The following is a 14,837-nucleotide window of genomic DNA, read 5'->3' on the forward strand; positions in this document are numbered from 1 at the left end:
AAAGCTTTTATTTAAAGCTGTTTTATAAAAAAAAAAATGTAACTTGGTAAGCTCCACTGTCTTAAAATTGAATAATAAGTTACAATATTAAATGTCTGTTTAGTTCTTGGCACATTGGAGAACTGAGGATGCCATGTTAAATACAGCTTTGGCACAGGGAGTGTAAAGCTACAAACAAACAGCAGAGGGCGTCGGGTCTGTTTCCAAGTATCCTGCTGAGGAACAGTGATACTCCTCACAGATGGCAACCCAACTAATTACACACTTCCTCCTGGCTCAAACACTATGTTGAACTTCACTCATAGACTGAATGTAAACACTATTCTGTTAGCATGAACTGTTACTCAAATTTTTTGTATCTTGATTTGTATGGCATTATAATCAAAAGTATAGTGATACAGCTTTACTAATTAAAGGTCATTGACAATAAATGCCAAAGTAAAGAGTCTTGTTTCTTACCTGGATTCATGTGGGTTGTTCTACTGTGAGGCGGTCCCGTTTGATGTGGGCCAGCATTATCAGGGGAAATGTTATTATTGTTTGAGTTTGGCCCTCCATGGCTGTGAGCCTGCATGGGAGGTTGGTTATGGTGGGGATGATGATGATGATGGTTGTTGGGTACATTGTTGCCATTGCCAGGTCCTGGTTTGCCTTGGTTCCCAGGGTTATTCCTGTCCCAGAGATTGACTGTCTTGTTGTAAGTGGTTGGGTCCCCCCAAGCTGAGGTACCGTCATCGATCTCCATCTTACGGCGGATGGAGGGTGGAGAGGGTTCTTCCCATCCAGTGGGGTCTCCAGTATGGTCAGGTTTAGAACCTCCACCATTGCCTCCACTCCATCCAGAGCCACTCTGCTTTACAGAGCTAGAACCTCCCCAAGAACCCATGCTTCCACTGCCACTATTGCCATTGTTGACCTCTTGAGGCTTGTTATTCCATCCTTGTGGTGGTACACTGGGGCGTTGTGCATCTCCCCAGTTTCCCCCTACTCCCGGGGCAGGCTTTCCCCATCCCCTGGATCCCTCATTCCAGCTGGGACCCTCTCCCTCCCAGGTAGAGCTGGAGGGACCATTTTTCTTTCCATCTCCAGGTTCACCCCATTCTCCTCCAGACCCACTTTCTCCACCAGGTCCATTGCCCCATCCGTGAGATTGTTTGTGCCCCTCAGACCAGCCCTGTGGTTTGGCTTTAGAGTGACTGTCTTCCCAGGTAGGAGACTTCTCCTCTGGACCCCAAGTCTGACCACTTTTTTGCAGGTTGCCACCTGGGCCTCCGGCTGGGGTATTGCTCCAACTTCCAGGACCACTGGAAGGTTTCTTGTTGCTGGTTGGTTCAGCCCAACCAGAGCTAGCTTGAGGTGATGGCTTGGCTGTGGCCCATCCAGGTGCAGCTCCAGTACTAGGACAGGGGCCCTCATTCTTGCCTCCAGAGTCAGGTCTGGATGTAGTGCCAGAGTTTGGGTTGGCACTGCCAGAAGTTGGTGTTGGTCCTACTTTGACTGCATTTGATGACGAGCACCAGGCTTCAGTTCCAATGTCATTCTTGCGCTTGGAGCGTGCAGCTTCTTCAATCTCCCAAGCTGTGTGCTGCCGCACTGGTGTTTGTCCCCAGCCTGTGTTGCAGAGAACCCGAGGGTCCATATCCTGGGCTGGCAGAATAGGTGGAGCCTCATCTCTTGATGAGTGGTCCCTCATGCGAGGATGGCATTCCATGCTGTCACTGCTTCCCTCACTAGCTGTAGCATTGGCCCCACGGGCCCAAGAATTGAGCTGCTGCTCTTGGGTGGGAGAGCATGAAGAATCCCATCCTTTGGCCTCACTGTTGGAATGCTTACTCCAGTCCCCAGTTGAGGCAGCTTGTCCCCAGCCAGAAGTGCCTGAGGCCCCTCCTTGTCCCCAGCTGCTCCCTGAGTCCCAACCAGAGTCTTTTGAGCCACCACCAGACTTGGCATCTCCATTACTCCAAACAGGTTCCCCATCTCCATTGACTTGCGAGGCTCCTCCTGGAGTTTGAATAAACGAGCCCATGCCTGCAGGGCCAACGCCCCAGTTAGACAGGCTGTGGCCTGGGCTTCTGGGCTCCTGCTTAGTGTGATTTGGTCCATCAGTGTTAAGGTTCTGAGGTTCGGAGATGAAAGACACATTCGTGGATGGGGTGGAGTGTGGCTCTGAGGAGTCACTGTGCACAATGCTACCCCATGTGGTACTGCCATTGCCATTGCCACCATTACCTGCAGAATTTCCATTGGCACCACCCATACTGCCACTGCTGCTAGAGCCCTGGCTGGGCAAAGTGCCCGGTGGGCTACAGAGATTAGGAGGAGGAGGGTTGCTTCCTCCTGAGCTGCCGCCACCCATGCCGGTCCCTTCATGTCCCAAAACTGGCCAGGCAGAGGGGTTGGCGTTGGGGTTTAAGTTCAAGTTAAAGTTGGAGGAGCCCCAACCCCTGGCTCCCACTGATGTGCTGGAGACTTCATTCTTCCCTTCTCCTCCACTGGCAGGAGAAGGGCCAGAGCCCCAGCCTCTGCTGGCCCCACCCTGACTAGAGAGCAGACCTCCTGAGTGGCTGGCATTGGCTTTGCTGGGGTGATTGGTGGAGAAATGGCCTTGCTGGCCAGCTCCTGTGGCCATGCTCATGCTGCTGATGTCACTGATACTTTCAGTGTCCAAGGGGCATCCTGCAGGTGCTCGGCTTTCTTTGCATGAAATGGAAGGCCACGCCTCCGTATCGCGCTCGTCAATAATCAGTGGATCCCAGCCGCTGCAGCTGCTGGTAGAGGCTGTAGTGGCACTGCGACTGAGGGATATATTCTCATACTGGGCAGCCAGGCCACTCTGTGGGGGCAGCTCTACAAAAATAATTGGAGAGAAAGAAACAAACTATTAAGATACTGTGACTAATATATATTAATTTAATTAGTTCATGAGATTATCACAACAAGGCATATTTTTCTTTATAGACTATGTGTTACTACAAAATACATTATACGTATAAAAGCAGTTATTAATACTGCATTCGATTATAATTAGATTTTGGAAAATCTATAATTTTTTTTATATAAAAACACTTTTCTTTACAAATACAAAGTACTCAGATAATGCATTTTTTTATTTGCATTCAAAAAATAAAAACACTTCAAATCATGACTGATCAAAACATTTTTTTTTCTTGGCTTCCTTTAAGACAAATTGGGTTTTACATCAGCACAGTAGCCATGGTCATAACCTACAAAAAGATAATAAAAATGCAGGTTCATATGCATGTGCTAGCCTGGAGTCATTATTTTTCACTGCTGTCACCACAAAACCTTCTACTAACCACAACCATCTCCCTCTGCTGGACTGACAGGTTACAACCGCAGACTTTGGTTTCAAAGATATTCATTCTAAATCTGATCTGACACATTGAGCTCAATATATTGAAAGCAGTGCAAATGCCCACATATGGATAATAGGATCCTGTTGTGTTCATTCGTTGGCAAATTCTGCCCAGCCTCCTGGCACTCACTCAACTCTGTTGTTGTTTTTGTGTGGCTTTGCATGTGCAGACAGCTCAGTCGGTGTCAGATCTGAGCAAAGCAGCAGCATCGTTCGTGCACACAAAGCTTTGTCTCGCCAATCACGCAAAAAACCCTTTCAACTAAAGATGAAGAAGAGGGAGTGTATAACAGAGAGGATAGTGCATTTCCAACACAAACGCTGTCCTTCTAAAGAGTCACTGCGTAGTAAAGGACGCCATTTTATCAAATCTGAACTGAAGCCAAAAAAGCTTAGAGCTGCCGTCACCATTCTAACAGTGTCTCGCTACAGAAAGCTTATTAGATGAGCACAGCAAACCTCTGCCCTGCATTAATCTCTAACAAGCAATGCAATAGCTTTAAGGATTTGCGTTTTATTTGCAGTTATTTGAATGGTACGCTTCCAAATCAAACAGCAGCAGAACAGCAGCGAGCAAAGCAAAGGAAATGCCTGTTATCAGCGCGTGGAGGATCGTACTATGAGGTTGGAGGGGGTGGGGTCGCAGAGAAGTGGAAAAGTACCTGAAGAGAGATGTCGCCCGACCATCCTGAGAGAAGCGCTAGGCTGCGTGCAGAGCACTGGCCATCCCTGTTACAATATGTCTGCTGCTCGAGAGGCTTCTGAGGCTCATATTTGAAATTCTGCCAAGGAGCTGCAGCTCAGTGCACGAGCGACCGCCCCGTTCGTCCCTCACAGCTTCGGCAGGATCCGATCTCTGTTCCCTCACCCGGGCTTTATTTATATCTACCTCTACTCCTGATTCGGAGAGGAGACTCTCGTGAGGGAGGGGAAAGGGGTTGCATGGGAGTTGAAGGTTAAAGCCAAAAGCATTCCGTTGTGCCATTAGGAGGAAGGAAAAACAAAACAAAAAAGAGAGATTCCTTTTCTTGTGCACCCTTCTCTTCTTTCATGCTTTCAAACTGTCACAAAACATTTAGCCGAGACCATTCAGACTGCAATTAGCACCGCTGCTCACAATAGAGCGAGCTGAATAGATGCACAAAAGCAAGCCAGCCTCAGAGCATAGGCTGCACTGCAAGGACTGCAAACACACACAGATCCCTGTCATAATGGCTAATTTTTAGTATAGTCTTCTTGTAATATGAAAAGTACAGTGGGTGTGTGAAGTTGTAGCTCTGCATACTAGAGGTGCGGTCCTAAGTTTAGAGGAAAACAACACTTCAATGGCTGAATGGGAAACAGGATAAACACACCAAATGAGGCTCACATGTAGGCGGGCAGGTGGCCAAGGGCTAAATGTCTGTGCAGAGTGTGCCCACGCTTTAATGATGCAGAGGAGACAAAAAGACGACCGGAAAGCATGCATGCTGGGAGAAAAGAAGGGATAGCTCCAGTACAGGAGAGATAGAAACACAGAAAATGAGATGAACACTTACAAAAGCACACTAGCTCTTGGCATCAAGGAGGGCATTGTTTACAAATGATCCCAGCGCCTCCTATATACACAAAACACCAAAGTCCGAAGAGAACAGACTCGTATTATACTCCAACTCAGAGCCAGCTTTTTCTAGCCAAATATGCAATGATGTAATCAAAGCCTCATTATTGATTATTCCCTTTTCTCCAAATGACCCTTTTATGAAAACCCTCACACAAGTAGATCTAAATGCTAGATTTTATTTAGGTTTTACTACCTAAATAGTTATTGGTTGGTTTTGTTAGTGTCTTTCTGTAGTAACTATTACAGTAAGAGTGCCGGAGTACTATCCAGGCAGCATGATGCAGCCGAGAAAAGGGGAAAGGAGTGAGTTTACCATCCTGTGTTGGAGACAAACTAGTCCAGTCAAACACTAGACAAACAGAAGAACAAATGCACACTTTCTGAACTCAAAATAGAATAACCTAAAAATGTATTGGCAACATTTATGAACACTTAAAAGTAAAACAAAGTGGATGTAATTTGTTACTATTAGAGGTTGTTATTTTTACATTTTGTGAATAATATACAATAAAAAAAGTCTGAACTTTGCCATTTCCTCAAATTGGAAGGAAGATTCCAGTGTATTAGCAACGTTAATCTTAAATTAAATTGAACACATCAGGAGTGTAAATGTGTAATTTACCTAAATATAAATTACCCATTACTATATTCATACCATGCTTAAAATGGCATCTTTGCTATAATTAAATGGTCTATATAAAAATGCACTAAATGTGTTTAAACCAGTGTTGTTTTAGTATTTTTTCTATACCTACATCTTGCTGTTTTTTTTTTTTTTATGGGATAAATCTAAATTCTCAGGACCTCTGCATTCGATTCCTTTCCACTGCAATCCATCTTACTGTTTTAACTAAAACAAATGTATCCCATGTTAATGGAAGCGTAAACTGTGTCATGCAGAACAGCACCATATGCATCCTTAACATTTTCTGCCCTGTGTTTGTATAATGCATTCATGTACAAATCAATAGCAGCGATACTGTGGGGCGAAGAACAGAGGGCTTTACTGATGTTGCCATTTGTCAGTTGTTGCAAAGATGCATAGTAGGAGAGAGGAGGGAGGGGCCAGCATGCATTAGGGTCTTATGCAACAACCATCCGTCTTGATCTACTATACCACACTCCCACTCATCCACGGCAGGAAGTGACATCAGGAATAGGCAGAAACTAGGCGACCACCAGCATTGGACAGCAGGGGGCGACTAGAACAGATGTTAGCAGAATAACACAGGAATGACAATAAGAACTCAGGACCAGGCAATACAATAGTACAGAGCAGCGTATTGGTATAGATTGCTGACAAATCCTTTTTTCTGGATCTCAATGCCACTATGTGCATGTGTTCTTTGTAAACCAAAGAAACAGAAAGCTAGCTGTACTGGCTTGAAGCAAACTACACTACCAGAATATTTTTTCAGCTCTTGATTACATTACTTTTAGGAAGATGAGAGGCTTCTCTCCATTTTACATTGGAAAGTTCTATTGATCATTTCCTAAGCTGGGCCTTCTCAACTTCACTTCCAGGTCACAACAGTGTTGGCGTTGGTAGGATGCATGCAAGTTGTATGGGTGTGACAGGAAAAAAGAGAAAGAGAGAAAGTTTGTATGGCCGGGAGCAGTGCCAGCGCTCAGGTCTGTTTGGTGGTTGGGGGAAGAGAACACAGGACTCAGTGAGGCAAACAGGCCCATAATGAGCTGATAATTCCTCTGCAACAGCAGGCCTGTAAGTTGTAATCCACTCCACAGAGCAGCCGGCCACACTGTGCAACATAAACCTCAAATATACATTCAGAAACAAATACACTAGGCCTTAGAGGCACATCAATTACACACTTCACCTTTAACAACGACAAACCCTACTGCTAAATAATGACTCAAGACCCTGGCATTGTGTTTTATTCAGTTGTGCTCTGACTAGCTGTTACCCATTCACACCATTACAGGCGTGATTGTGTACACAGACACATGAAAATGGGGCATGAGGCCACACAAAAGTAAAAATGCATCGACTTCTACAATTTCTGAGGATAGAAGGCAAAGCGTTTCTGACCCTTGGGCTGTTTTACATTAGATATCCATGTGACGACTGTAGGAAAGCAAAAGAGACAAGCTAAATGAATACAGCCTCTGTGCTGCTGCTGCTTCTGGCTTAAAGCAGAGCTGTGGGCCATTCGGCTGCATTCCAGCGGCTTCCTGTAAAAACACACACACAGAGAGAAAGCTGGGAGCTCCTATTACTTGCTAGGCTCCCAATGACCGTTAAGTAACATTCAGCGGAACCACAGCTCAGTGCACGTGTCGACTCAAAACAACCCAAAAGCAAACTCAACAAATAGAGACAGAAGCAAGCAGGAAAAGAAATGCAAGTGTAGGTTTTTAAAAAACATCACAATGCATTTCTGGAACATCCAAACAGGCAATGCACACACAGTCATGCTTGTTGATCTCTTGAACACAATGGCCAATCAGAGGTGTTTAATTTAGTCAGAATCCACTCACCACTTAAAGGAACACTCCGACTTTTTGGGACTTTAGCCTATTCACCTTATCCCCCAGAGTTAGATAAGTCCATACATACCTTTTTCATCTCCGTGCGTGCTATAAGTCTGTTTGACGCACTCACCGCTAGCCTAGCTTAGCACAAAGACTGGATGTGAATGGTTGCAGCTAGCATACTAATCCAAATAAGTGACAAAATAAAACAAACATTTTCCTATTTACATGTTGTGATTTGTATAGTCACAGACTGTACAAAAAACAAAGTCACATGAGACACAGACATATTTTAACCGTATAAATACTGGGAACTATATTCTCTGAAGGCGAAGCACTGCTACTTGGGCGGAGTGATAACCGCAGCACCTGAGACGCGCCGTTGTTTCTTCTGTCAACAAAACCAACGTGACTATACCTGAGTGACTCTAGCTCCGCTCAAGTGTTACTGGGACGACAGAGCGCGTTCGAGGCAACAATACTAACATTACAGGGGATACATGGAGCCCGTAAACAACTGCAATAGTAGTTACCACCCTATTCATATAATATCCCAGATAGCAGACCGATGTCGATTCAACGTTGATTTTTAGTTGTAAAGGTTAGTATCAATCATCAATTAAATTTCAACGTTGAATCAACTTCAGAACGTTATTACACCGAAAATAAAACATCGATTCAACATTGAAATGCGGTTGAATGGCGTGTCTGACGTTGATTCAACGTTAATTCGATGAGCAAAACGATGTTGTTTCAATGTCACGAGAAACGTTGTTTCCACATTGATTCGATGTCAGTTTGCTATCTGGGAGTGTCACTAACGTTACATTAGATCTAAGTTAGCTAATGGCACTGTTACAGTAACGTTAGGCTAAACATTTAAAAATATAACGGAACACTTACCGCAGCCGCTCCACTTTGTCCTGTAACGTTATGTGATATCGATGGGATGGCCGTATCCTTCAGCACACGTTTCATGGTCCTTGTGGCAAATAAAATTCCATTTTTTTAAAATAGTCGTCCTCATTGAAATGTACCGAGCAAACATAATGTCCCTTGATAATCTCATTAGGTGTGTTTTGATCAATATCCAGAGCAAGTAGCCATTTCTTCATCCGGTCAGCGTTTTTAGTTGGAATTCTATGAAACAACATGATATTACCTGGTCTCCCCTGTTTATTGTCACAGCTCTTTACAATACAGCGAAAATCCATGATTGTAAACTACGCTTTTACTATTTATAAATTGCTGACTCTGTTACCCAAACTCTGAACGAACTCTCTGCTCCTCACCACGGCGCGTCTCAGGTGCTGCGGTTATCACTCCGCCCAAGTAGCAGTGCTTCGCCTTCAGAGAATATAGTTCCCAGTATTTATACGGTTAAAATATGTCTGTGTCTCATGTGACTTTGTTTTTTGTACACTCTGTGACTATACAAATCACAACATGTAAATAGGAAAATGTTTGCGTTATTTTGTCACTTATTTGGATTAGTATGCTAGCTGCAACCATTCACATCCAGTCTTTGTGCTAAGCTAGGCTAGCGGTGGGTGCGTCAAACAGACTTATAGCACGCACGGAGATGAAAAAGGTATGTATGGACTTATCTAACTCTGGGGGATAAGGTGAATAGGCTAAAGTCCCAAAAAGTCGGAGTGTTCCTTTAAAACGCCAGAAATCTGCATGCTTATGAATCGAATCCTCTCATTATGCAGTGTAGATATCTATTGATTTTAAATGGAAGTTTGTAAGATCGCCAACAGAGATAAATGACAGCTTTTTAGTGGTTGTAAATGAAGCGGTCTGTACATGCTTTCGAGGCTATATATAATTAATTGAATAAAAGTTTTGTTTTTCATGCTGCTAAGAGGACCGACGACTAAGTACACGCTGCAAAATTTCAGATGCGACATCTACATACAAATGCGGGATTCACTCTCGAAATTGCAATTGGCATTGATAACTAGCACAGGGGAAAAAAAAAAAACATGCCATGTCAAAAAAGATATGTGCAATATAAATGCAGGATAATAGATTAATAGAAAAATATGGTGTATGTTGCCTAGTATGCTTACACATTACATCTGCACTTTACTGGAGAACCCTCACTAAATTCAGATGCACAGTGATTTGATTCTTAATTGTCCATCACACAGCAAAATTACAATTTGAAGTTTTAGTGGACTTTAATCTAAAGTTCAGGTAAATGTTTAATTGTCCATCTGACTAGTAAGATTAAAATGCTCTGCAAATCTATGAAAATAATTTACAATAACTGTGACCAAAAAAATTAATTGTTATTTTTATCGCAACATGTATGCTTGTTATGATGCATACATCTAAATTTGAACAAAAAAAGTAATATATAGACAATGATGCATGTGCAACAACAATAAAACTCAGTTTTAATCTACCGTCTTAGCATAATATAACTTGTAGGCTATATCATAATATGGTTGATTTCTAATAATATCGAAGACTTAGACTATATAGAATAGAATAGAATGAGGCATTTATATAGCGCTTTCATAGAATAGAATAGAATAGAATGAGGCATTTATATAGCGCTTTCATACAGTATGTACTACTGTACACCCAAAGCGCTTTACAATGATATCAGGGATTCTCTCCTCAACCACCACCAGTGTGCAGAATCCACTTGGATGGTGCGACGGCAGCCACAATGCTCATAGGCTTAATATGTAGCTCTGTTAGATGTAAACAGATGTAGCTCTGTTTGACATTTTGTATCAGGGTCCCTGCTCCATGTCTCTATCAACAAAGGGGTCCTTGCCCTGAAAAGCGTTGAAGACCCCTGCTTCAGACCAGAGCCAATCAATACTCTGGCATGGCACATATATATACACCGGCACATGGACAGTTCTTGTCTCCTCCCAATCAAAGGAGACTCCTTTAAAATCACGCGCATTTACTGTAAGCTGTGAATCACCCCTGCCCACAGAGCTGATCGTCTGCCATCTCTCCTTTCTCCTCTCAAACTCATTCTTTCACTCCGCCACAGCAATCGAGAAGCCACAGAAACAGCTGAAGACTGCCAAGTCCACGTACAAACTACAACACTCTTGGCACACCCACACGCCTCCAAACTCAGGAAGTAGCAAATAACAGCTCAGCATGACTGTTTCTCTCCACCTAACTTTCTTTGCCTGCAAAACAGAGACAGCGAAAAAAACAGCATCCACTACTGCCTACTGCACATGCACACATGAATGAGTTCAAACAACACTATATAACAAAAAGACCATGATTCAATGTCAAAAGGAGATTTTAACAAGACCCTGTCTGTGTGATGAATAAATTAGACCATTTTACTGCCTATTGAACCACATATTTTGTGCCTCATTAGGGGCTGCTCACACATAATGTACTTTTCATTCCACTGTGCAATTTTTACATTGTTTGTCTACGTAAACATCCGCTAGACCATCATTTCTGACAGTTGTGCTCCGTGTATCGTTTCTCCTGCGGTGTCTCGCACAACACGGCATTGTAAAAATGCGGCACTCAAAATAAGTTAAACTAAAAAAAACATCTAATGTCTCCTGCACGCGTCTAAAGCAAAAATGTGTTATGTGAATGGCCCCTTAGATTAAAAAATAGCTTCACAACACGGTGGAGTGGAAGAAGAGGAAATGTTTTAGCCCGTTATAACTTACAAGTTGTATTTTGAATTAAAATATAATATTATGCCTGAATATAGTTACAGATTTCCCTATTTGTTTCCGTTCCGATTCAATTCAATTAAAATCCAATTTGATTCTTGGGTATATTGTTGGGTACATTAAGAGTACATCCTTTTTTAACCAGCCCTATCCATTATACCATTAAATTCCAAAAAGTGTATTCCATAAAAAAATAAGAATGGTCAATTGATTTTCTTTTCAATTATTTTCTTGACTTTTCTTTTCAGCTTAGAGTACAGGTATGCAGAGTGAAACTTGGCAGCTGCTTCTCATCGTCTAGTTTGTCTTTTCTCTGCCTATTTGTAATTTGTTTTGTCGTCAAGTATCCATTTATCACCTTGCTGGTAGATCGATTATTAAGAACACAGTTTTGTATTATAATTTTACACTATGTGCTGTATGACCAAGGGTTCACCACAGCCTGTACAAACCAGCATCCAAATTACCTCCGCCACAATCAGCTCTTCCACTTTGCTTCAACATTTTATAAAACGACAACAACAAAAAAAAGACCACATGGTCACCAACTTTGGCCGACACAAAGGCCGTGACACCCTGGTCCCTGACTCAGCATGCTGTCCCGTGTGCATCATGGAGGAGAGGCTGACCTGGGTGGGTCTGGCAGGAGAACGGCTGAGGTGTAAGGCTGGCGGACGCTGGCTGCGCAAGAGCCGTGCTCCCGGCGGGCAGAGGTTGGCCCCGCTTCAGTAGCTGCTTGTGTTCGTGTTGACGGAAACGAGGGGGCACCTCTCTGGGCGGGTAGCGAGGGGCTGCCGGCTGCTGCTGTTGTTGTTGCTGTTGGTTGCTGGAGGGTGCACGCTTGCCATTGCCGCCAGTGCTGCTGCTGGCTGAGGGCACGGACGGGTTGATGGCGGTGCTGGGGTTGGTGGGGGGAGGAGGGGTGGGGCTGGGCTTGGCAGAGTCTGGCACTGTGGACACAGAAATGAGAGAGAGAGAGAGAGAGAGAGAGAGAGAGAGAGAGATAGAGAGAGATAGAGAGAGATAGAGAGAGATAGAGAGAGAGATAGAGAGAGAGATAGAGAGAGAGATAGATAGAGAGAGAGAGAGAGAGAGAGAGAGAGAGAGAGAGAGAGAGAGAGAGAGAGAGAGAGAGAGAGAGAGAGAGAGAGAGAGAGAGAGGGAAGCATAAAGTTAATTTTAGCACATGCCATAATGAAAGCAAACAGGAAGTGTCTTTAGAGGGATGACTATGAGAGGATTCGGCAGGGATGAGCGGGTGCGAGACCATTGAGGATGTCGGTTTCCCTTTCTCTACCAATCACAGACACAGAAAGGCACTTGGGGAGGGAGACGAAAAGAAACGGAAGTGCCGTTTATCTTAATACCTCAGTGTTGTGGAGGAGGTAGAAACAGTTACAAAATTAGCCATCAGAGAGACTGATCCAGGCAGATCTCCGCCTGAGGCAGAGGCAAAGATGAAGCAGTGGGAGCACAAACATCTGTGTGAATGAGTGCCGGACTTACGTAACGCACTCCTATCTCACATACGGGGGGAGATGCATATACTGCTGGGGGATAAACCACTGTCTGGAGGAGCAGAAGCTTGGAGGAAAAAAATAACAAAAACTATTTGATAATTCTACTTCGTTGATTTTTTTTTATTATTATTGATTTTAAGAGCTTCTGATTTTGTTTAGGCAGAGTGACAGAGGGGGAAATATCAAACAGACCACAAAACCTCAAAAAACAGCTCCGCAACTAAGTATTAAGTATGCATTTTAAAGTGTACGTATAAATATCAGTAAAAAGAGAAAGGTACAAGACTGCATACTTTATGGGGGAATTAGCTAGTCATCTGATAAACAAGTACTGCAAATTACATAACTGTTAAATGACTACTGAAGCTGTTTGAGAGTGTAGGGAGAATGCTCGATGACAAAATTAACTAGTATAGTCTGTTCAATGGTCGATCAACACATTGAAAATACACCAAAACAAAGGTTTTTGCTGCTTGTTGAAAATCTTTTGAGATGTTGTCATTTTAATTTCATCATGTTCAACCACTTAATCCATTAGAGCTGGGGCTACATGAATGATTTTATTGTATTAAAGTAGCATTGCATAAACTGTTAACAGGATTTCCACAACCCATCGTGCTTTACATGGGACTGGATAAGAAGAGTAAATGTTTACAATGTTATTTTATGCATTTTTTTTTACCAAGCTGAGAAAAGGGGAGGCCTCATTCATGCTTAGTGTTCTGTTATGTTGGTGTTTTTGGGGTGTTACCATTGCGGTGATGTGTAGAACATGTGTTTGGGTTGAAGACCTGCTAACAACAATTCAAGGTGCTTTAATAAATAAGCAAATACTTATTTTGGACTACACTTGGGAATGCAATGGATGTAACCAGTTTCATATTTTGGCTGCCAACACCTAACATCAAATGTGTAAAGGACGGTATTTAGCTTGCTAATGTGTGTAATTGTTAGCTAATTGTTTATTTCAAAATAACTTGATTCAATTGTTATTTTGGCACATCTAAGTTTAGTTGGGTTTACTTCAGTTCAGTTTCTTTAAAGGGGCTGTGTGGAGTTTTCAGCTGCATCTAGTGGTGATGTTTCCGATTGCAACCAATACGTTTACAAGCGAGTGCTCGTGCGCATGCTATTTTAGTTTTTTATTATTATGTGAAGTTTGTGTTGGAGTCTGTGTTGTGCTTGTCATTTCTTAGTATTAGCAGACTCCATGTCATAAAGTTGCAGTGTCGTCGCTGTTGAGTGCAAAGTCAGTAGACGAGGCGAGAGGCTCGGGAGCGCGCATGCAGGTCTCAGTCACGTCACTGGATTTCGCGGCAAATCCGACCCGGACACATCACATAGAAATAGGAATACTTGCTTTCAGAGGTAATAGCAAAACCCGCCAAGTGGATAATTTTATTGTGAGATTACAACCCCTTCACACACAGGCAATAAAAAATGGATTCATTTTAGTAGAAAAACTCCACATAGCACATAGCAGAATTGGATCAGAGATAACAAAATAAAGAGTTTTAAAAAAAAAGTATGCAATGAAGAGTGAAACTGGACTTGACATAAGAACTCATCTCTCCCTCACAGCCTCTTTCACATTTGTGTAAGTATAAATTTGGCGTTTTCTGTTCGGTCTTTAAAACACTCACTAAAGTCACTCATTAAAGAAGGTTTGTGGTAATCAGGTGAACTACATTCTCCAGCATCCACTGGTTCTTTCCAATAGGCTGGAAAGAGGCTCACATACACTATAGATAATGCACTGGAGAGGCCCAGTGTGACAGCCTGAATGCTACATGAAAACATGAATCCTGAGCTAGTGTGAACATGTCCTTTCAATTTCTCCCTTTCTCTCTCCTTCACATGCAAGTCCCTCCCCCAGTCCCCCCTCCCCCCTTGCTCTCTTTTATGGCATGTTAGCAGCACAGGCGCTTTCCAGTGGCGCAGTCGCAGTGCTAAACTGGAATCGGTGACGCCAATCCCCCATTAAGTCCAGCTCAGCCTGCCTGCCAGGAGCTGGCCGACCAATCGCTATAGATTCCTCCACTCCTCTCACATACGTGTCTGAGGCCCATTGTTACAGCCGATTATGAACGTGTTACGGGAAGCATACGGACTGCCAAACGCATGGCTAATTTCTCTTGATTATTCTGGGAGTACCTGCACAT

General features: G+C 43.2%; 1 protein-coding gene across 6 annotated transcripts in view; it reads right to left on the reverse strand.

Moving 5' to 3' along the window:
* Positions 1-14,837, reverse strand: part of tnrc6c1 (trinucleotide repeat containing adaptor 6C1) — a 50,759-nt gene that overhangs the window by 10,706 nt on the left and 25,216 nt on the right. For 3 of the 6 annotated variants that reach the window (XM_079618840.1, XM_079618838.1, XM_079618839.1), the window contains exons 4-5: positions 11,785-12,105; positions 460-2,847 (exon numbers count right to left, since the gene is read on the reverse strand). In XM_079618840.1, the coding sequence (XP_079474966.1) occupies positions 460-2,847; positions 11,785-12,105 (2,709 nt within the window). Of the gene's footprint in view, positions 1-459; positions 2,848-4,038; positions 4,232-11,784; positions 12,106-14,837 lie in introns of those variants that run through there. The other 3 variants (XM_079618843.1, XM_079618842.1, XM_079618841.1) reach the window with 2 other exon arrangements.

The sequence above is a fragment of the Phoxinus phoxinus genome (assembly GCF_949152265.1).
Source record: "Phoxinus phoxinus genome assembly, chromosome: 1".
Lineage (NCBI taxonomy): Eukaryota > Metazoa > Chordata > Actinopteri > Cypriniformes > Leuciscidae > Phoxinus > Phoxinus phoxinus.